Source organism: Amphiura filiformis, unplaced genomic scaffold, assembly GCF_039555335.1.
Source record: "Amphiura filiformis unplaced genomic scaffold, Afil_fr2py scaffold_119, whole genome shotgun sequence".
In the NCBI taxonomy this organism is placed as follows: domain Eukaryota; kingdom Metazoa; phylum Echinodermata; class Ophiuroidea; order Amphilepidida; family Amphiuridae; genus Amphiura; species Amphiura filiformis.
In genome coordinates this window covers 53,607-78,010 of record NW_027305583.1, presented here as the reverse complement: position 1 = coordinate 78,010, position 24,404 = coordinate 53,607, and the positions used below count along the sequence as shown (strand labels likewise).

Sequence of the window (24,404 nt, the reverse complement as noted above, 5' to 3'; positions counted from 1 at the left end):
TCATCACGGTCATTGTACAGCCAGCATCATCATCACCAACCTCTACTTATCGGGGATGTCCATTTACAGCTGGTACTTTCATTCTATGCAAACAGATTCGATATCATCACCACAGCATCATCATCACCACTCCATCAACAACTCTACAACAGAGTTCACTTATAAATTCTCACCAACATCAGAGTCTCCATTAATTGCCATCGTCATCAGCATAGCCACAATCATGAATGACGCATCACAATCACTGATCTCATCATGCACAACAAATCATCACGGTCATTGTACAGCCAGCATCATCATCACCAACCTCTACATATCGGGGATGTCCATTTACAGCCGGTACTTTCATTCTATGCAAACAGATTCAATATCATCATCACAGCATCATCATCACCACTCCATCATCAACAACTCTACAACAGAGTTCACTTATAAACTCTCACCAACATCAGAGTCTCTATTAATTGCCATCGTCATCAGCATAGCGACAATCATGAATGACGCATCACAACCACTGGTCTCATCAACAATGCACAACAAATCATCACGGTCATTGTACAGCCAGCATCATCATCACCAACCTCTACATATCGGGGATGTCCATTTACAGCCGACACTTTCATTCTATTCAAACAGATTCAATATCATCACCACAGCATCATCATCACCACTCCATCAACAACTCTACAACAGAGTTCACTTATAAACTCTCACCAACATCAGAGTCTCTATTAATTGCCATCATCATCAGCATAGCCACAATCATGAATAAAGCATCACAACCACTGGTCTCATCAACAATGCAAAACAAATCATCACGGTCATTGTACAGCCAGCATCATCATCACCAACCTCTACATATCGGGGATGTCCATTTACAGCCGACACTTTCATTCTATTCAAACAGATTCAATATCATCACCACAGCATCATCATCACCACTCCATCAACAACTCTACAACAGAGTTCACTTATAAACTCTCACCAACATCAGAGTCTCTATTAATTGCCATCATCATCAGCATAGCGACAATCATGAATGACGCATCACAACCACTGGTCTCATCATGCACAACAAGTCATCATGGTCATTGTACAGCCAGCATCATCATCACCAACCTCTACATACCGGGGATGTCCATTTACAGCCGGTACTTTCATTCTATGCAAACAGATTCGATATCATCACCACAGCATCATCATCACCACTCCATCAACAACTCTACAACAGAGTTCACTTCTAAATTCTCACCAACATCAGAGTCTCCATTAATTGCCATCGTCATCAGCATAGCGACAATCATGAATGACGCATCACAATCACTGATCTCATCATGCACAACAAGTCATCATGGTCATTGTACAGCCAGCATCATCATCACCAACCTCTACATACCGGGGATGTCCATTTACAGCCGGTACTTTCATTCTATGCAAACAGATTCGATATCATCACCACAGCATCATCATCACCACTCCATCAACAACTCTACAACAGAGTTCACTTCTAAATTCTCACCAACATCAGAGTCTCCATTAATTGCCATCGTCATCAGCATAGCGACAATCATGAATGACGCATCACAACCACTGGTCTCATCATGCACAACAAGTCATCATGGTCATTGTACAGCCAGCATCATCATCACCAACCTCTACATACCGGGGATGTCCATTTACAGCCGGTACTTTCATTCTATGCAAACAGATTCGATATCATCACCACAGCATCATCATCACCACTCCATCAACAACTCTACAACAGAGCTCACTTCTAAATTCTCACCAACATCAGAGTCTCCATTAATTGCCATCATCATCAGCATAGCGACAATCATGAATGACGCATCACAATCACTGATCTCATCAACAATGCACAACAAATCATCACGGTCATTGTACAGCCAGCATCATCATCACCAACCTCTACATACCGGGGATGTCCATTTACAGCCGACACTTTCATTCTATTCAAACAGATTCAATATCATCACCACAGCATCATCATCACCACTCCATCAACAACTCTACAACAGAGTTCACTTCTAAATTCTCACCAACATCAGAGTCTCCATTAATTGCCATCGTCATCAGCATAGCGACAATCATGAATGACGCATCACAACCACTGGTCTCATCAACAATGCACAACAAATCATCACGGTCATTGTACAGCCAGCATCATCATCACCAACCTCTACATACCGGGGATGTCCATTTACAGCCGGTACTTTCACTCTATTCAAACAGATTCAATAGCATCATCACAGCATCATCATCACCACTCCATCAACAACTCTACAACAGAGTTCACTTATAAACTCTCACCAACATCAGAGTCTCCATTAATTGCCATCGTCATCAGCATAGCAACAATCATGAATGACGCATCACAATCACTGATCTCATCAACAATGCACAACAAATCATCACGGTCATTGTACAGCCAGCATCATCATCACCAACCTCTACATATCGGGGATGTCCATTTACAGCCGGTACTTTCATTCTATGCAAACAGATTCAATATCATCACCACAGCATCATCATCACCACTCCATCAACAACTCTACAACAGAGTTCACTTATAAACTCTCACCAACATCAGAGTCTCTATTAATTGCCATCGTCATCAGCATAGCGACAATCATGAATGACGCATCACAACCACTGGTCTCATCAACAATGCACAACAAATCATCACGGTCATTGTACAGCCAGCATCATCATCACCAACCTCTACATACCGGGGATGTCCATTTACAGCCGGTACTTTCACTCTATTCAAACAGATTCAATAGCATCATCACAGCATCATCATCACCACTCCATCAACAACTCTACAACAGAGTTCACTTCTAAACTCTCACCAACATCAGAGTCTCCATTAATTGCCATCATCATCAGCATAGCGACAATCATGAATGACGCATCACAATCACTGATCTCATCAACAATGCACAACAAATCATCACGGTCATTGTACAGCCAGCATCATCATCACCAACCTCTACATATCGGGGATGTCCATTTACAGCTGGTACTTTCATTCTATGCAAACAGATTCGATATCATCACCACAGCATCATCATCACCACTCCATCAACAACTCTACAACAGAGTTCACTTCTAAATTCTCACCAACATCAGAGTCTCCATTAATTGCCATCGTCATCAGCATAGCGACAATCATGAATGACGCATCACAACCACTGATCTCATCAACAATGCACAACAAATCATCACGTCATTGTACAGCCAGCATCATCATCACCAACCTCTACATATCGGGGATGTCCATTTACAGCCGACACTTTCACTCTATTCAAACAGATTCGATATCATCACCACAGCATCATCATCACCACTCCATCAACAACTCTACAACAGAGTTCACTTATAAACTCTCACCAACATCAGAGTCTCCATTAATTGCCATCGTCATCAGCATAGCGACAATCATGAATGACGCATCACAATCACTGATCTCATCATGCACAACAAGTCATCACGGTCATTGTACAGCCAGCATCATCATCACCAACCTCTACATATCGGGGATGTCCATTTACAGCCGACACTTTCACTCTATTCAAACAGATTCGATATCATCACCACAGCATCATCATCACCACTCCATCAACAACTCTACAACAGAGTTCACTTATAAACTCTCACCAACATCAGAGTCTCCATTAATTGCCATCATCATCAGCATAGCGACAATCATGAATGACGCATCACAACCACTGATCTCATCAACAATGCACAACAAATCATCACGGTCATTGTACAGCCAGCATCATCATCACCAACCTCTACATATCGGGGATGTCCATTTACAGCCGGTACTTTCATTCTATGCAAACAGATTCAATATCATCACCACAGCATCATCATCACCACTCCATCAACAACTCTACAACAGAGTTCACTTCTAAATTCTCACCAACATCAGAGTCTCCATTAATTGCCATCGTCATCAGCATAGCGACAATCATGAATGACGCATCACAACCACTGGTCTCATCAACAATGCACAACAAATCATCACGGTCATTGTACAGCCAGCATCATCATCACCAACCTCTACATATCGGGGATGTCCATTTACAGCCGACACTTTCATTCTATTCAAACAGATTCAATATCATCACCACAGCATCATCATCACCACTCCATCAACACCTCTACAACAGAGTTCACTTATAAACTCTCACCAACATCAGAGTCTCTATTAATTGCCATCATCATCAGCATAGCGACAATCATGAATGACGCATCACAACCACTGGTCTCATCATGCACAACAAGTCATCATGGTCATTGTACAGCCAGCATCATCATCACCAACCTCTACATATCGGGGATGTCCATTTACAGCCGACACTTTCATTCTATGCAAACAGATTCAATATCATCATCACAGCATCATCATCACCACTCCATCAACAACTCTACAACAGAGTTCACTTATAAACTCTCACCAACATCAGAGTCTCCATTAATTGCCATCATCATCAGCATAGCAACAATCATGAATGACGCATCACAATCACTGGTCTAATCAACAATGCACAACAAATCATCACGGTCATTGTACAGCCAGCATCATCATCACCAACCTCTACATATCGGGGATGTCCATTTACAGCCGACACTTTCATTCTATGCAAACAGATTCAATATCATCATCACAGCATCATCATCACCACTCCATCAACAACTCTACAACAGAGTTCACTTATAAACTCTCACCAACATCAGAGTCTCCATTAATTGCCATCATCATCAGCATAGCCACAATCATGAATGACGCATCACAATCACTGATCTCATCAACAATGCACAACAAATCATCACGGTCATTGTACAGCCAGCATCATCATCACCAACCTCTACATACCGGGGATGTCCATTTACAGCCGACACTTTCATTCTATTCAAACAGATTCAATATCATCACCACAGCATCATCATCACCTTCCATCAACAACTCTACAACAGAGTTCACTTATAAACTCTCACCAACATCAGAGTCTCCATTAATTGCCATCGTCATCAGCATAGCGACAATCATGATTAAAGCATCACAACCACTGGTCTCATCAACAATGCACAACAAATCATCACGGTCATTGTACAGCCAGCATCATCATCACCAACCTCTACATACCGGGGATGTCCATTTACAGCCGACACTTTCATTCTATTCAAACAGATTCAATATCATCACCACAGCATCATCATCACCACTCCATCAACAACTCTACAACAGAGTTCACTTATAAACTCTCACCAACATCAGAGTCTCTATTAATTGCCATCGTCATCAGCATAGCGACAATCATGAATGACGCATCACAACCACTGGTCTCATCATGCACAACAAGTCATCATGGTCATTGTACAGCCAGCATCATCATCACCAACCTCTACATATAGGGGATGTCCATTTACAGCCGGTACTTTCATTCTATGCAAACAGATTCAATATCATCACCACAGCATCATCATCACCACTCCATCATCAACAACTCTACAACAGAGTTCACTTCTAAATTCTCACCAACATCAGAGTCTCCATTAATTGCCATCGTCATCAGCATAGCAACAATCATGAATAATGCATCACAACCACTGGTCTAATCAACAATGCACAACAAATCATCACGGTCATTGTACAGCCAGCATCATCATCACCAACCTCTACATATCGGGGATGTCCATTTACAGCCGGTACTTTCATTCTATGCAAACAGATTCAATATCATCACCACAGCATCATCATCACCACTCCATCATCAACAACTCTACAACAGAGTTCACTTCTAAATTCTCACCAACATCAGAGTCTCCATTAATTGCCATCGTCATCAGCATAGCAACAATCATGAATAATGCATCACAACCACTGGTCTAATCAACAATGCACAACAAATCATCACGGTCATTGTACAGCCAGCATCATCGTCACCAACCTCTACATATCTGGAATGTCAATTTACAGCCGACACTTTCATTCTATGCAAACAGATTCAATATCATCACCACAGCATCATCATCACCACTCCATCAACAACTCTACAACAGAGTTCACTTATAAACTCTCACCAACATCAGAGTCTCCATTAATTGCCATCATCATCAGCATAGCGACAATCATGAATGACGCATCACAACCACTGATCTCATCAACAATGCACAACAAATCATCACGGTCATTGTACAGCCAGCATCATCATCACCAACCTCTACATATCGGGGATGTCCATTTACAGCTGGTACTTTCATTCTATGCAAACAGATTCGATATCATCACCACAGCATCATCATCACCACTCCATCAACAACTCTACAACAGAGTTCACTTATAAACTCTCACCAACATCAGAGTCTCCATTAATTGCCATCATCATCAGCATAGCGACAATCATGAATGACGCATCACAACCACTGGTCTCATCAACAATGCACAACAAATCATCACGGTCATTGTACAGCCAGCATCATCATCACCAACCTCTACATATCGGGGATGTCCATTTACAGCTGGTACTTTCATTCTATGCAAACAGATTCGATATCATCACCACAGCATCATCATCACCACTCCATCAACAACTCTACAACAGAGCTCACTTCTAAACTCTCACCAACATCAGTCTCCATTAATTGCCATCGTCATCAGCATAGCAACAATCATGAATGACGCATCACAACCACTGGTCTCATCATGCACAACAAGTCATCATGGTCATTGTACAGCCAGCATCATCATCACCAACCTCTACATACCGGGGATGTCCATTTACAGCCGGTACTTTCATTCTACGCAAACAGATTCAATATCATCACCACAGCATCATCATCACCACTCCATCATCAACAACTCTACAACAGAGTTCACTTATAAACTCTCACCAACATCAGAGTCTCCATTAATTGCCATCGTCATCAGCATAGCGACAATCATGAATAATGCTAATGCATCACAAGCACTGATCTCATCAACAATGCACAACAAATCATCACGGTCATTGTACAGTCAGCATCATCAACCTCTACATGTCCATTTATAATCAACATCATATAGCACTTTCATTCTATATGCAATCATAGAATTAGTATTTATCAGCACAGCATCATCGCCACAACCACCAACACCACATGGCCACTACCAATCTCATCTTCACAATGACAACCAAACCCACAAACTTGCACGCCAACTTCTTTACATTTCACAATCATGAACATTTTTAAAGGGGATGAAACCGTAATCACAGGCGAGAGTTACATATCTCTATAGTTTAATGATTGGGCCAGGCCCTTCCATGCTACCAACATAACCATCAACCTCTTCGGGACCATCACAAAAACTTATCCCACTTTTATCCACATTGTAACGTGGGCAAACCTGTTATAACAGGGTTTAGTGATCATCTATTTTGCAGTGTTATGTGTCCTCTATGTTATGACAGCGATCGATCACCATGACCCAGGCATGTTCCTAAAAAAACAGAAAATGTGTGTGAAATTTGGCAACAATTACCAAAAATAGGCTGAAATTAAATTAAGTTGTGGAAATTTGGATTAAAAAGAAAACTGAATTGAATTCAGTTTTAAAACTGAAAATTGTCATGCCTGCATGACACTACTCACAGTGGCATCTGTTTACCTTTCCAGCATTTAAGGATCAATACATGCAGGAACCCATTAATACATAGCGTATAAGATACAGTGCTTTCTCAAGAGCACAGTACCATGGCATAGCCTAGGCAATAATATGCAGCCATCAATTAGCCCGGAACCTGTGATGCAGAGCTGTTGTCAACATGCGCAACCACTACCATCCATGCACGCCTACAATCAATCTCATCGGCATGCATCATCACAACCAATTCTACTAAGTGCCTTTACATGTATAATGTCTGCCACCTCCAAGCCAAATCTACCATCATCATTGATGAAACCTTGGTTTGAGAATCACCTAAAAACTTTCTCATCATGCTTTTACATAATTTAGATCAATATAGAAATATTCTCTTTATTCTCTTGGCCCACACACCCCTAAATACTAATATTTGGTTAAATACATAATTCAGATTGAGTACTACATTTTGTACAAGTTTAACATACTCAATATGTCGGCTATACCAGCTGCTTCTAAGAATCTGTATGTTTACAACCAAAGAAGGTGTTGAATTACACTTTCAATCACTTACATTGAGCTTTTCATTTTTTAACAGAACTATTGTTTAAATCACGGAGTCGTATCACGCAAGGGCGGAGGTTGTAACTTCTCCTTGGTGTATCATCTGAAACATAGAAATGAATGAATTTTATCTAGAGTTAAAAGTGGTCGACATATAACTAATATTAATTTATTAAATGTGAGATCAGTGTCTTATCTAGCCACCCGTCTGTCTGTCATTTGAGAAGGGGAGTTTGCTCCTGGGACAAGCAAAACTAATGTCTTTGACAGATGCTATATTATAATTCTAGGTGTTTAGAAAGTCTATTGACCTTTTTAGCAGACTAGATTTGCAAAACAAAGCTATGGCAGCATATATTTGAACTCTTTGAACACCCAATTGGCTGTAAAAATTGATTAAAAATGTTAAAGGTCAAATTATGACAGGCAAAGTTATTCAAATGAAGGGCAAACCTGAATTTCTAGCTAAGACCCTTTGTGAGATGCCATCTGATTCTCCATACCTCTATTTTGGACATATTAAATTAAAGAATGCCTTTGAATTGGGAAACTTGATCAAAATTCCTGAACTATTTTGCAGAATTCAATTGAAAAGGGCAACTGTTCTGTGGTGCAGATCAAGTTTTGTTTTGTTTTTTCGATCAAGTCATGCACTGTTTATCAAATATGTGACCAGCTCCTACAAAATGAGCATGATGCTGCACATTTCACTTTCTGAGATATTCTAGATTTGAACTCCCCTTTCACAAGCTTTAAAATTATATGTAACATGTCACAACTGTCTTGATTAAAATATACATTTCTTTTTTAGTCGGGTATAATGGACTTTTATACCAATGGGACTTTACACTCACTTTGTTGGAGCAGGTCACATATGTGAGACTATTATAAATGAATCTCAAGCATGTTTTAGATGTTTCTTGATATATTTAACTGGTGCAAACGCATATAAGGCAGAGAGATAGTTTTCCTTTTGCTGTTCACATTTTCTATGGTAGTTACGCATTTGTCGTTAACTGATAATATCTTACCGATTTCTTTGATATTTGGGATGGGAACTGGTCCTGATGTGAATGATGTAGTCTTGGCTCTTGTCTTAGATTCTGGGAAGAAGATAATTAATTAACAAATTAAAATTATAATCAGTTTGGCTGTTCCTTTGAAGAATCAGAATCAAGAGCTTCATGCTGAAAATATAAATCAGTATTCTGCTTTTTCATGAATGTTTAGATGTAATGAACTTTCTTGTAGCCTTAACTTAAGATGTCATATTAATATCTTAAAAATGTCTAGTTTTGTTTTCATTCAACAAACCTGATACTAATCACTTTTCATTTTTAAAATATCACATGAAAACAAAAGGCAAACAAATTGAAATGATCAAATTTATCTTCAAGTTATACATATTGTTAGTCACTTACTATGGTATATTCTTTTTATTCATTTCACAACTTCAGGTGTCAGTTACAAGAAAAGAATAACCAGGTGAATCAGTGTGAATTGCTGTTTGAGTATTTAAGGTGGTACTACACCCCTTGATAAATTTGTGACTATTTTTGAAATTTCCTCAAAGAATAATAACATGCTGCTAACAAAAGTGATGTATATTATAGGTGCAAGGAATCCATTGACTTCACTGGACTTTCAGTCACTCAAGACAAGTGGTCCGTTATTTATTTATGATAAGTAAATATGTGCCGTTAGAATGAACCTCATTTCTTAACATTCGTTGCCCATATAGTAGGCATAACTTTTGTTACCAGTGTTTTGTTATTTTTTGAGAAAAATGCAAAATTAGTCACAAAATTGATCACGGGTGTAGTATCACCTTAGGCATATTAACCTATTCTATTACCCCCTATCAATTTGGTGCCATATGGCACAAAATGGCTTAATATGCATGTAAAAAAATATTTACACACATAAGGTCTTATCTTTGGAAAAGTTTTGATAATTTATCACTTCTCTATTAACAAAACACCTTTTTTCCTAATATAACTACCATTAACACATCATGTTGGAAACCTGCATATTTTGACCATTTTAGGCCAAATTTTGCCCTAAAATAGCCCAAAATGTCCATAAACTTTTTAAATATGGTCCAAAGTAACTCGGATTTCTTTTTATTATATGTAGAAACACGGCAGTGTATTTAAAACTGCATAAAAATGCCACATTGGTGTACTCGTACACTTCAAACTTGTAAATGAAAATAATTTTTTGATCATATTTGGCTATGAGCTCATTAATTATTCATGAGCTAATTTGCATAATATTTACATAATTAAATATCAAACTTGTTTTTCTAAAAGCTCAAAGTCCAAGCTTGCCAATGGTATGCCACTTATTGGTTTTTACCCAACCAATAACACTGCAATGCAGTAGTTAATATCAATTTTCCATCGTGCGTTTTGCCACAGCCACCCACTTGTCGTGCCCTTTATTATATTTTGTTGCATACTTTTATTATGTTTCTTGTGTAGGTTTTTAATCTATATATTTTTGCCTATAATATTTGCCTTTGTTTTTATGTTTTTAATGCTTTGTACAGCGCTTCGAGATTAATTTTGTAAGCGCTTAATAAATATGTGCATATTATTATTATTATTAATATGATACCTCCACACCACTCAAATATACCACTTTTGTGGGGTAATAGAATAGGGTTAAGCGTGTGACTGTATTGCAAAACTGGTAGTACTCACTCTTCTGCATAAGTGTTTCATCAATTTTACTTGGGCCAACAGAAACATCAAATGGCATCTCCAAACTTCTCTTGACTCCTCTCTTTGGATCTGAAGGTGTAAAAATGGGAATCATGAGCCATATACGTAAATGTCACTCTTACTTTTGGATGAGGTGTAATACCCTCCGAATTCGAAGGGGAATTGAACTACGGTATGTGGTGGTGATTATTATAACATAATATTTATTCACAGGACACAATATTTATGTTCATGTAAAAAAGAAAATGAATTAAAAACCAGAAGCAGTGCAAGCTCGCTTCTAAGACCTTTCCACGTTTCGATTAGTATCATAGACAACAAGATTTTTTTCGTCAAAAACATCTATCACCCCTCAGTCACCCACATATGAAACCAAATGTAGCAAGATTGACAAAAATCACCAGAAAATATATGTAACAAATTGCACCACACTCACATAAATTCAACCCATCTGCAATACGCCAAACATGAGAAAAAGGTGGACTCTCTGCTCAACCCTGCAAAATTACACATCGACTCTGTCTGATCATTACCCGCTCAATGCACAAAATAAATCTTATCATTCATGTAAGTTTTCTTTCTGCATGTGTTATGCATAAATAACTACCTTTAAGGATAGGCGTTTCAGCAACAACTTCACTGCACATGTCCTCTTCAGACTGTAAGATTTCGTCACCTATTTTAAAATATACAAAAATGATCAGTTATTAGCACCCTTTATTGTGTAATATTCAAACAATATATCAGCTGTTAACAGGGACATTTTGTGATTGACATCCTCTTCCCCCCACTTTTCACCAAATAGGTTTTAATTTTATTTTTTTGGCAAAAATATCATCAAATAATCATGCATAACTCACAAACGCACAAGCGGAGTGAACTGAAATTTTGGGTATTAGCATTTTTCGTGGATATCTACAGAAAATGTCATAAAAAGATGATGCTAGGATCACAAAGTACTCCTTTAACAGGGGATACAGCCCAAGGAATGGACTTCATACAAGCGTAACTAGCTTGATTTTTTCTCAATTATACACAAAATACAGCTTCCACCAATTTATTTTATCTAATGTACATTTAGTCATAAAACAATTTGCATTGAGTACCTTTGTTAAGGTCTACCGTTGCACCGCCACCTCCATTTTCAGCAGCACCAGCCACACAATACTAAACCTCTGAGACTGTGATGTATTTACACACCCATACACACTTGCCTTCACTGAAATGGCATGCCAGCTCACAGTTACTATCAGGCATTTTTACTCAACCTTGTACTATCAACACATCTATGGGTAAAGTACATGGATGAGAGAATTTACCTTGTTCATTCCATGATGCACATTTAACATGCGAAGTCTCGCCATTTCCTCCATTGCTGATACCATTCTCAGCACCATCTTCGTCAGCATAATCTGCGTCTGTGATTTCTTTATCTAATATACAATAGAGAAATATCAATTTATTAACATTTAATTGCAAATTCAAAAAAAAAAGAAAGAAAAAAAAAACAGAAAAAAAACAAACCAAAACACCAACTAGACTTAGCTATGGTCTAACCCACGAACACAGCCGTGTTGTGACCCCTAATGACCTTTGACCCCAAAATATATGAAAACGCCCATAGACATTGGCCAATGTCAATGCATGGGTGCACGTGGCACTTTGCTATGTTACTTGTGGCAGCTAAGGGGCATTTTGAAGGTTTTATGTCTCAGATCGGAAGTGACCCCTTAACGACATTTGACCCCAAATAAAAAAATACCACATATGAATTGGGTAACCACAATTCATGTGTGAACATATTGTTACTGTCCTATGTTTTTCTTATCAAATACAATTTTTTGAAGGTTTTTCGTTTTATACCACGGCCCTAATTTGGTAAAACGACCTAACTCGATATAGACTTTTATGCCTAATTAGGACTGTATTGAAACAAGTTTAAAAGCCTTCATGTCATTTCTTTTTTTCAAGTGTCCAACTTATTATTGTGTTCCTAAAATTCGGGGTTTTCACCAAAGCAGGTCTAAATATTTTTCAGCAGAGCCTTAATTAGGTAAAACTTCTATCTTCGAGTTAGGTTGTTTTACCAAATTAGGGCCGACCAGAAGTGACCCCTTAATGACCTTTGACCTCAAACAAAATATACCACATATACATAAGGTAAACATAATTCATGTGTGCACATACCGTCACTCTCCTATGTTTTTCTTAGCTTATAATTTTTTTTGAAGGAATTTGGTTTTACACCGGAAGTGACCCCTTAATGACCTTTGACCTCAAATCTTGTGTATGATTCATAGACACTGGGTAATAGCAATGCATGTGTGCAAGTTGCGTCACCGTCCTATGTAATTTGTGGGAGAAGTAGCATTTTGAAGGTATTTCGTTTTATACCGGAAGTGACCCCTTAATAACCTTTGACCTCAAACAAAAAAATACCACATATACAATAGGTTAACATAATTCATAGCAATGCATGTGTGCAAGTTGCGTCACCGTCCTATGTAATTTGTGGGAGAAGTAGCATTTTGAAGGAATTTGGTTTTTTTACCGGAAGTGACCCCTTAATGACCTTTGACATCAAATCTGTGTATAGACACTGGGTAATAACAATGCATGTGTGCAAGTAGCGTTACTGTCCTGCGAAATTTGTGGGAGAAGTAGCATTTTGAGTTGAAATCACGTTTTTGACCTCTGTGACCCTACATGACATTTGACACCATGAGTTTCATGTGACATGTAGGGGCATGGTCAGTGATAGTTGTGACCAAGTTAGGTCAAAATCGGTGTAAGCATGTCAATGCTAGAACAAATGAAATGGTCGACAGAAGAAAGAAGAAGAAAGAAAGAACCTGTAAGAAAAAAGACACAGCCATGACTAATGTCACAGCTGTGTAATGATGGGTTTGATCAAGTTACATGTTTTAAATAGTAAAGTTTGGTGATTGTTAATAACGTATAGTGATTGTTGTCTGCAAGCAAGTAATGTTTACGTAGCATTAATGACAGAATCGCATGTTTATTCCAACAAAGAAGAATTTCTTTATAATTATAAATAATTACACAGTAACTATAAACACCAACATGTAACTGTAGTCAGTATAGATTCACGGTCATGGAATTAGAACAAAGATTCTCTCAATTCTGTCTCTGTGTGTATGTGCAATGTTATGCACATGTGTTCAAGTATGTAATAGACCAATGCAGAGTTACAGAAAAATGCTATCTACAGTAGATAGCACATATCCATGCTATGTTGTTTACTGAAGATATCTCATCTCTACAGTTATTCACTCATAGCACACATTGCCATGTAGCACTCATCTACTATTTATTGCATGATGATGTCTGTACAGACCAGGATACCACAATAACACAAATGCTAGTACTTATAAACATTCATTCCCCAAACGAGTTTTGAATCGCCTTTCTACATGCAAATGAAGACAATAATTGCATTCACTGATATGGCATGCCAGCACAAATATTATCAGGCCTTTTTACTCCTTTACCACGTCTATGTGTAAAATACATGAATGAGAGAGTTTACCTTGTTCATTCCATGATGCACACTTAACATGCGAAGTCTCGCCATTTCCTCCATTGCTGATACCATTCTCAGCACCATCTTCGTCAGCATAATCTGCGTCTGTGATTTCATTATCTAATATGCAATAGAGAAATATCTATTTATTAACATTTAATTTCTCGAAAAAAAAAACCAAACAAACAAAACAATGATGTGTATGATAAAGTTAGATGTTTTAAGTAGAAAAGTTTGGTGATTGTTAATAATGTTCAGTCATTGCATGTTTATTCCAACAAAGAAAAATTTCTTTATAATTATAAATAATTACACAGTAACTATAAACACCAACATGTAACTGTAGTCAGTATATATTCACGGTCATGGAATTAGAACAAAGATTCTCTCAATTCTGTCTCTGTGTGTATGTGCAATGTTATGCACATGTGTTCAAGTATGTAATAGACCAATGCAGAGTTACAGAAAATGCTATCTACAGTAGATAGCACATATCCATGCTATGTTGTTTACTGAAGATATCTCATCTCTACAGTTATTCACTCATAGCACACATTGCCATGTAGCACTCATCTACTATTTATTGCATGATGATGTCTGTACAGACCAGGATAACACAATAACACAAATGCTAGTACTTATAAACATTCATTCCCCAAACAAGTTTTGAATCGCCTTTCTACATGCAAATGAAGACAATAATTGCATTCACTGATATGGCATGCCAGCTCAAATATTATCAGGCCTTTTTACTCCTTTACCACGTCTATGTGTAAAATACATGAATGAGAGAGTTTACCTTGTTCATTCCATGATGCACACTTAACATGCGAAGTCTCGCCATTTCCTCCATTGCTGATACCATTCTCAGCACCATCTTCGTCAGCATAATCTGCGTCTGTGATTTCATTATCTAATGTGCAATAGAGAAATATCTATTTATTAACATTTAATTTCTCGAAAAAAAAACCAAACAAACAAAACAATGATGTGTATGATAAATTTAGATGTTTTAAGTAGAAAAGTTTGGTGATTGTTAATAATGTTCAGTCATTGCATGTTTATTCCAACAAAGAAAAATTTCTTTATAATTATAAATAATTACACAGTAACTATAAACACCAACATGTAACTGTAGTCAGTATAGATTCACGGTCATGGAATTAGAACAAAGATTCTCTCAATTCTGTCTCTGTGTGTATGTGCAATGTTATGCACATGTGTTCAAGTATGTAATAGACCAATGCAGAGTTACAGAAAATGCTATCTACAGTAGATAGCACATATCCATGCTATGTTGTTTACTGAAGATATCTCATCTCTACAGTTATTCACTCATAGCACACATTGCCATGTAGCACTCATCTACTATTTATTGCATGATGATGTCTGTACAGACCAGGATAACACAATAACACAAATGCTAGTACTTATAAACATTCATTCCCCAAACAAGTTTTGAATCGCCTTTCTACATGCAAATGAAGACAATAATTGCATTCACTGATATGGCATGCCAGCTCAGTTATTATCAGGTCTTTTTACTCATTGTAATATAAACGCATCTATGTGTAAAATGCATGTATGAAAGGATTTACCTTTTTCATTCCATGATGCACACTTATGTGAAGTCTCACCACTTTCTCCATTGTTTATACCATTCTCAGCACCATCTTCGTCAGAATAATCTGCTTCTATGATTTCACTATCTACAATGTAATATGTTTAAAGAAATATCTATTTATTACCATTTACTTTCTCAATCAAAAACAAAACAAAAATTGTAAAACAATTCGTGGCCAACCTTGCCTTCTAAAAGAACCAAAATGGATACAAATATTGGTAATGTGTACGAAACACTGTTTTAATGCAGAAATATATCAAGTTTGCAGGGGTGTACCCCTCGACAGAAACATGTAATGTTAAACATGTCTACATGACATGCCTCATCAGCCATGCATTATTTGTGATTTCCCGTATTTCAGGTTCTAGTGTTTATAGCAAACACACTCCTTGGTCTATGTGGTTAATACAACAAATTTAAGCTACATGCTCTGGATGTAGGACATCACAAATTTGTTATCATATTGTAAGAAATAATTATGGAATTTCAATTACATGTCGACATTATTTATTACAGTACTTTTTTGTTAAACAAATATATTTACATGTTGTTCAAATAAATATTTTTCAACTGATACAAGTACAAAGTACATACCTTTTCCTGTCCAAGGAATAAACCTAGCACATGACCCTACGGATACAAATGGAAGAGAATTAATTGAGAAAATGTGGCGATACAAGAACTGACATATGAGGTGAGGGAGGACATTATAAAGAATGTTACTCTTGCATGCAATATTAATGCACACAACTAGCAATTCCTACGTACACAACAAAAAAATGTATTCCTGCTGATTCTCAGAGACTGCATTTTTTGAGATGTAAAAAAGTATTTGACGCTGATTACAAAATTAAATCCTACAAGTTTTGTTTAGTTACAATCAGGAAGTTATATAAGATCAATGTGTCCAAATATCAGAGCAATCCACTCAAATTAAATGAGAGATTGGCTTATACAATCTCACTGTGTCTACTTTTATCATGATGTTGCCTCATTCCTATCTTCATTTTTCTGTATTTCATGTTCAACTTTTTGAATGGACAAACACATTCCTGTTTTTGACAAATTAAAATAACTTGTTTTGAATAAAATTAAAATAACTTGGTCTGGATAATGGACATACAAACTGGTTTCAAATGTAATGTGTAATATTCATCATCATCATCATCATCAGTCGGCTGCGGAGCAGGCGACTACAAGCTTTCTCCAACTATTGCGATCTTGGGCAAGCGAAACAATTTTGTATGGCTGCAACATCCCTTCAGTATCTCCCAGGAGGTGCTGGACATACTGTAAGTACAGTGTGCGCGGCTGTCCCGGTTTCCTCTTCCCATGTGGTGGTATATAAAGGGCATATTCTTTCACAGGCTCATCGTCTTCAAGACGCAATATATGGCCGAGAAATTTGAGTTGATGAATCTTGACTCTGGCAACCAGTGGAGTGGTGTTGGTCAGATTGTAGATGGTTTCATTTGGAATCCGATCCACACGCTTGATGTTTAACATTACTCTGTGTAATATTAATTAAAAAATTAATTAAAAAATTAATTAAAAAATTGTCCAACTAAATATATTTTATTTAAGTACATACCTTTTCCTGTCCAAGGGATAAACCTAGCACATGATCCTGCAGATAAAAATGAGAGAGAATTAATTGAGATAATGTGGAGATACAAGAACACATAAACTGTAAAGTAAGGGAAGACATTGTAAAAATTTACTCTTGCATGCAATGCACATCTAGCAATTAATGCCATGCCTATAAGCATTTGATATGAAAATGGGCTGAAGTTGTATCATATAACCAGATCACAATGATTTTTAAGGTCATTATTACCACTTATTTGAAAATGCACTAACTCAGTATAAGCCTGCTTACTCCTCATTGTACAACCAAAGCACCTACATGTATGTTCTAGTAAATTATGTTACCTTCATTCAGTGATGTGTGGTTATCATGCGAGGCCTCACCACCACTATAACCTTCATTATACTCAGCACCTTCATCATCACAGCAATCTACTTCCACGATTTCTTCATCTAGTATATAATATGGAGAAGTAATCATTTATTACCACTTTATATAATATTAAGAATATGTTACTAAAGCTGTGGAGATAAAAGAACAGGGAGGAACTGAGAGGAGAGGGTGAACATTGCAAGAATTTTATTCATGCATGCAATCCACTTGTCAAGAAATATCTATCAATAAAGTTCCTTTGAATTTAAATTTAAAACTTAGTAGTGTATAATCTACAAATAACATAACTGCCAATAATCACATGTAATAAAGCATACCTTCTTTCAAACTTGTTAACGTGGCGGAGAAGCAGGACTCTGAATCTGACACTGGTTTTGATTTCTTTGATACAGCTGTGCATTAGGTGTTTCACTATTGACTGATTTGGCATAGCCTATACCTGCTGCTAGTGGTTACAAATAGTTGTGAAGTTCCATCGTATTCACACGGTCTTTAAACATCGTTGGCTTTGGCAACTCAAAAAAAATGTCTGCAGAACTTTTCATCAGGCCAAAGTAACCATATATAAATGAACCAAGGTAGCTCTACTTAGTGTGTGAATTTGATATTGAAATCAGACCTGACAAAATTAACAACTTCCATCATATGTTTCATCTATATATGAACAATATTTGTTCAGATTGTTTAAGTGACATTTCAATCGCCAGTCACTATCAGGGATGCAAGTGTCCTGAAGTGATTTTGCAGGAAAAGGTTAAAAAAGCGTGTAAATTAGTGCTATAAAGCCACAAAACAGGCTGAAAATGAATAAAAGTGTGTAAATTAGGAGTAACAAAAAGTTGGAATTCCTGCAAAAGCAGGGAAACTTGCATCCCTGCACTATCAAGCAAATATTGAATATAGTGCTAGATCTAAATTCATACCTTTCTCTGAGTTCTTGATCTTGGCTGAGATGTCAAGTGCTGAATTAGGGTCAACAGATGTTCCTTTTGATGTCTTCTTTGGTTTAGCTGAAACAAAATATAAAAGATGAAAAGCATAATTAATTTTTAATTCCAAATGTTTATTCCACCCACATTTATTGGACTGTGTACATGTATACAAAAAAGTATTCCAACAGAATGACATTTCTATCGCCACCATCACGGCACATTGCCTGAGAGTAACATTTCCTGAGAAGTGGCAATGCATATCACTGCATTCACTTTTAGATTGACTTTTGTGTGTGGGGGTGGGTGGGGTGTGCCACTATATCAAGCCAATAAGTGCCATACATAATGTATTCATACCTTTCTCTGGGTTCTTGATCTTGGCTGAGATGCCAAGTGCTGAATTAGGGTCAACAGATGTTCCTTTTGATGTCTTCTTTGGTTTATCTGAAACAAAAGATAAAAGATGAAAAGGATAATTCATTTTTAATGCCAAATGTTTATTCCACCCACATTTATTGGACTGTGTATCAAATATTTCCAATCTGAAACAAAATGAGACATGTACATGTATACAAAAAAGTATTCCAACAGAATGACATTTCTATCGCCACCATCACGGCACATTGCCTGAGAGTAACATTTCCTGAGAAGTGGCAATGCATATCACTGCATTCACTTTTAGATTGACTTTTGTGTGTGGGGGTGGGTGGGGTGTGCCACTATATCAAGCCAATAAGTGCCATACATAATGTATTCATACCTTTCTCTGGGTTCTTGATCTTGGCTGAGATGTCAAGTGCTGAATTAGGGTCAACAGATGTTCCTTTTGATGTCTTCTTTGGTTTAGCTGAAACAAAAGATAAAAGATGAAAAGGATAATTAATTTTTAATTCCAAATGTTTATTCCACCCACATTTATTGGACTGTGTATTAAAAATTTCCAAATCTGAAACAAAATGAAGGAGGAACTGAGAGGAGAGGGAGAACATTGCAAGAATTTTATTCATGCATGCAATCCACTTGTCAAGAAATATCTATCAATAAAGTACCTTTGAATTTAAATTTAAAACTTAGTTTTGTATAATCTACAAATAACATAACTGCCAATAATCACATGTAATAAAGCATACCTTCTTTCAAACTTGTTAACGTGGCGGAGAAGCAGGACTCTGAATCTGACACTGGTTTTGATTTCTTTGATACAGCTGTGCATTAGGTGTTTCACTATTGACTGATTTGGCATAGCCTATACCTGCTGCTAGTGGTTACAAATAGTTGTGAAGTTCCATCGTATTCACACGGTCTTTAAACATCGTTGGCTTAAAAAAAAAAAAAAAAAGTCTGCAGAACTTTTCATCAGGCCAAAGTAACCATATTTAAATGAACCAAGGTAGCTCTACTTAGTGTGTGAATTTGATATTGAAATCAGACCTGACAAAATTAACAACTTCCATCATATGTTTTATCTATATATGAACAATATTTGTTCAGATTGTTTAAGTGACATTTCAATCGCCAGTCACTATCAGGGATGCAAGTGTCCTGAAGTTACTTTGCAGGAAAAGCTTAAAAAAGCGTGTAAATTAGTGCTATAAAGCCACAAAACAGGCTGAAAATGAATAAAAGTGTGTAAATTAGGAGTAACAAAAGTTGGAATTCCTGCAAAAGCAGTGAAACTTGCTGCCCTGCACTATCAAGCAAATATTGAATATAGTGCTAGATCTAAATTCATACCTTTCTCTGAGTTCTTGATCTTGGCTGAGATGTCAAGTGCTGAATTAGGGTCAACAGATGTTCCTTTTGATGTCTTCTTTGGTTTAGCTGAAACAAAAGATAAAAGATGAAAAGGATAATTAATTTTTAATTCCAAATGTTTATTCCACCCATTTATTGGACTGTGTATTAAAAATTTCCAAATCTGAAACAAAATGAAACATGTACATGTATACAATAAAAATTCCTTTAAAAGGAATAGGGTGGGCAAATGAAAAATTGTCAAGAGAAATGAAAGAATGAGTAAGTCAAGTTCACAATTAAAACAGGAAAATATGACACAACATCGATTTCCAATAGGGGAATAACACAAAACGTATAAACAAAGTTAAAAGAGTTTTTAACTTTATACGTTTATACGTTTGTTATTCCCCATTGGAGGTTGTGTCATATTTTCCCTGATTTTAATCTGATCTATTGCTTATCCTTTGTTCTCTGCTGGTCAGTTGGAACAGATTTTCCCTGTTTTTATATTAACCCTTCACATCATAACACAAGACGTTTTATGTTAACATTTTATATAAAACATGGTTATAAAACTTTTGTAGATAATAGTTATTTAAAACATTTTCGTAATCATACCTAGAGGGTTTTTATCATCAGATAGAAAGACTTCTGCTCTTCTCTGGTGAGACAACAGGGCTGGGGTATCTTTCCATATCAAAGTTTAAAAATCTGTCATATCAATTTCCTCAATATGTTGTATTGCAACTTATGAGGGAAATGTTTGATTTTACAATATTTCGATATTATTTTTTAACTTTGTAACTTTATTATGATTAACATAACTGTATTTCAAAGCGTCAAACTATATCATTATATTGTCCCAACAAAAATAATCCAGGGAATAAAATATTCATTCATATGTTTATTTATTTTATTCAACCTGGGCCATTTCTACTGGTACACATGCATTCTAATAATTTGTCTATAATACCTTACACAAGCATCAAAGATTTGAAAAGTAAATAGCCTATGTACACACTGCACACAATGCACATACAAGCTGTATTTCTACATGCCGAAGCTGTCAGTATAAAATGATATATATGACCTTCACGATGCTATTAAGTTAGCCCAAAGATTAGGAAAACTAGCAAAACTGGTGAACTGGTACTGTTCAAATAAAAACATCTTCAAATCTTGCTGCAATTTCCAAATAGTATTTCTATTACTTAAATAATTATTTTTGTTATTTCTTTTAATACAAACACATTACTGCCTATGACGACTTTATCGTATTACTTACATATCAAAATCAAGTAATAATTAAAAAACTCGCCGTAAACTATCACCTCTGTGGGTGTTTGGGATATAACCGGCACGAATATTTTCTCAACACTGCGGCATGTGAAAAAGTAGGTCAATAGTCAGAGCATACAGGGTGGGTGCGGCACGCCGCACCCACCCAAAAATGTATTCCAACAGAATACCAATTTTGATTTCCTCAAAGAGAGAATAATAATAATAAATATCCCACACATATGTAATGTGCTAGATCAAATAATGTAGCTCCACAATCTCCAAATATATTTACCTGCAGATACGACAGTTGCATTTGGGGAATCGTCGCTTACTTTGATACATTCAGCTTCAATGTGTCTTGGTTCATCTTGAGCACATGTTGATTGGGTACCTGATGCAAAAAGTATCACATAAAACATTATTGTCAAGAAACCTTTTCTAATGTTAGCCTGAACAAAAAAAAAGTCATGTACAAATGAATGGGAAATTGTAATAAGATCCAATTTCACTAGCTTGAAGCTAAAATTTGACCATATAAAACATGTGTAATCCATGATCGAATTGTTGTTCAAAATGTACCAATACTCTCAACAGTATAGTCTCTAAATGTAAGTAAAACTAATTACATGATATTTTAAAATAAATATAATCAAAATCATAACATTGACATCAAAGTTAATATTGATAACAAACAATTAGGTCAAGTAAATACTACTAAATTTCTGGGGATCATTATTGATGATAATTTAAGTTGGAAGTCCCACACCACTCACGTTTATAACATCATCTCTAAATATAATGGCATCATCAGAAAGTTGGGCAATTTCTCCCAACTGAGTCATTACAAACCCTGTATATCTGTGCTGATAACAACAATTCGCACCATGAATCTGTTCTCCTGTTGCAAAAGAAGTTTGTCAGAACCTGCACTAACCATGCTAACTTGCTCTGGTTAGCACATTTTCCCACTTTTTTTCCATCACTTAAAACATTAAAAATACATCATTTGTACATTCTCCAAATTGTGATTTTTATGTATCAATTTTAATATGGTCTCCTTCCCAACGACCTTTTTGATCATAATTACTTTATTATTAACAGTGATGTGCATAATTATAACACTCATCATGCAGGTGATATCCATATTGATCATACCAACATGTGCCTCGCGTATAACACCATTAGAATCCAAAGTGCATTATACTTTGGAATAATTTGCCATCAACTCTGAAAAATGCACACTCGGTTACTGCTTACAAACAGCATACGAAAAAACATCTTAAATATATGCCGAGTGATTTGTAATTTCCCATCATGTTTCACAATTTGCTACTATTCATTGGGTCTCTATCATATTTTGTTATCATGTCAGCATTTATTGTTGTCGGCATCCTCATTTTTTCAGTATAATATACTATTTATATAGTTTACATCTCCAGTTTCCAGTGGTATAAAAATCCCAACTATTTTTGGAAAAAGTGGGGGGATGAGGCTGCGGATCACAAAATGCCCTTTTAAGTACCTTTAAGTTTTGACATTTCTCCACTATTATCATCACATATGCCCTCTACAATATCTGCATCATCATTTCCACAATTCTCAGTCTCTATTTCGTCATCTAGTATAAAATAAACAGATATTATCACAATTTAAAGTACTTTTCTTTGTGAGGGTAGTTTTGAACAATATTCTATGTAACATATCTCTAGAACACATTAAGTCACGTATACAACATGCACTGTGCAGCAATATCATGCAGAATTTACCTGAAATGAAAACATCAAGAATATCTGGGGTTTATTTGTAAATTATATTTTATTTACCTGATGCCAATACAGTTGTTGTTGTTGAAGAAGAAGTATTGGTCAACTGAGCACTTGTAGGTATCCTTTGGGCATCTTTGGATTGCATACCTGTCACATACAAAATTGTCATAAAATTAAACATTCGTTTTTATTGTAAAATGGTTACCCTAAATGAAACATAAGAACACAATTAAAAAATGTTCATTTATACAAAAATAATCACTTAAATCACTTCAATAATTATTGTTTTTATCAATTATACCTTTGTTGAGTATTGCTGTTCCATTTCCACCTTTGTTGCGATCCTCTTGAGCTGAAATACAAGAATGATATATCCTTTTATATTGGATAAATTTACATTGACATTGCCAAAGCAACCATATTAAGTAGCCTATGGTAAAATGACTGAAATGCTGTAACATATTGCCCCCCAAATGGTCAACAGATTCAACCAAATCACATTTATCGTCACACTTGGTAGTTTTTTGTCTCGTTATGTTTTTTGATGACATTGGTTTTATTTGATATTATCATGCTGTCACACTAAGCAAATGAACCC

General features: G+C 36.3%; 1 protein-coding gene and 2 long non-coding RNA genes across 3 annotated transcripts; all 3 read right to left on the bottom strand.

Annotated features, from left to right (window-relative positions):
• Nucleotides 1-5,864: 5,864 nt before the first annotated feature.
• On the bottom strand, nucleotides 5,865-16,186 carry LOC140145036 (uncharacterized). Its single transcript, XM_072166827.1, has 9 exons — nucleotides 16,084-16,186; nucleotides 15,285-15,398; nucleotides 14,492-14,605; nucleotides 14,005-14,011; nucleotides 12,261-12,374; nucleotides 11,549-11,617; nucleotides 10,921-11,010; nucleotides 9,247-9,318; nucleotides 5,865-8,318 (listed from the first exon to the last, which is right to left on the bottom strand). The coding sequence occupies exons 1-9, from the start codon at nucleotides 16,132-16,134 to the stop codon at nucleotides 8,236-8,238; spliced, it is 714 nt and encodes a 237-aa protein (XP_072022928.1). The 5' UTR covers nucleotides 16,135-16,186; the 3' UTR covers nucleotides 5,865-8,235.
• Nucleotides 16,187-18,061: 1,875 nt separating this feature from the next.
• On the bottom strand, nucleotides 18,062-19,465 carry LOC140145039 (uncharacterized). Its single transcript, XR_011857973.1, has 3 exons — nucleotides 19,380-19,465; nucleotides 19,014-19,100; nucleotides 18,062-18,149 (listed from the first exon to the last, which is right to left on the bottom strand). It is a non-coding gene; the product is annotated as an uncharacterized lncRNA (long non-coding RNA).
• A 314-nt stretch (nucleotides 19,466-19,779) lies between these two features.
• LOC140145038 (uncharacterized) lies at nucleotides 19,780-22,413 on the bottom strand. Its single transcript, XR_011857972.1, has 3 exons — nucleotides 22,333-22,413; nucleotides 20,757-20,843; nucleotides 19,780-19,869 (listed from the first exon to the last, which is right to left on the bottom strand). It is a non-coding gene; the product is annotated as an uncharacterized lncRNA (long non-coding RNA).
• Nucleotides 22,414-24,404: the final 1,991 nt, after the last annotated feature.

Bases quoted from the DNA above. Each gene is read 5' to 3' on its own strand.
- LOC140145036 (XM_072166827.1), bottom strand. From the start codon at position 16,134: ATGGAGAAAGTGGTGAGACTTCACATAAGTGTGCATCATGGAATGAAA. The intron at 14,606-15,284 runs GTAAACTCTCTC...ATTGCATATTAG, and splicing joins TGCATCATGGAATGAACAAG to ATAATGAAATCACAGACGCA. The intron at 11,618-12,260 runs GTAAATTCTCTC...ATTTTAAAATAG, and splicing joins TGCATCATGGAATGAACAAG to GTGACGAAATCTTACAGTCT.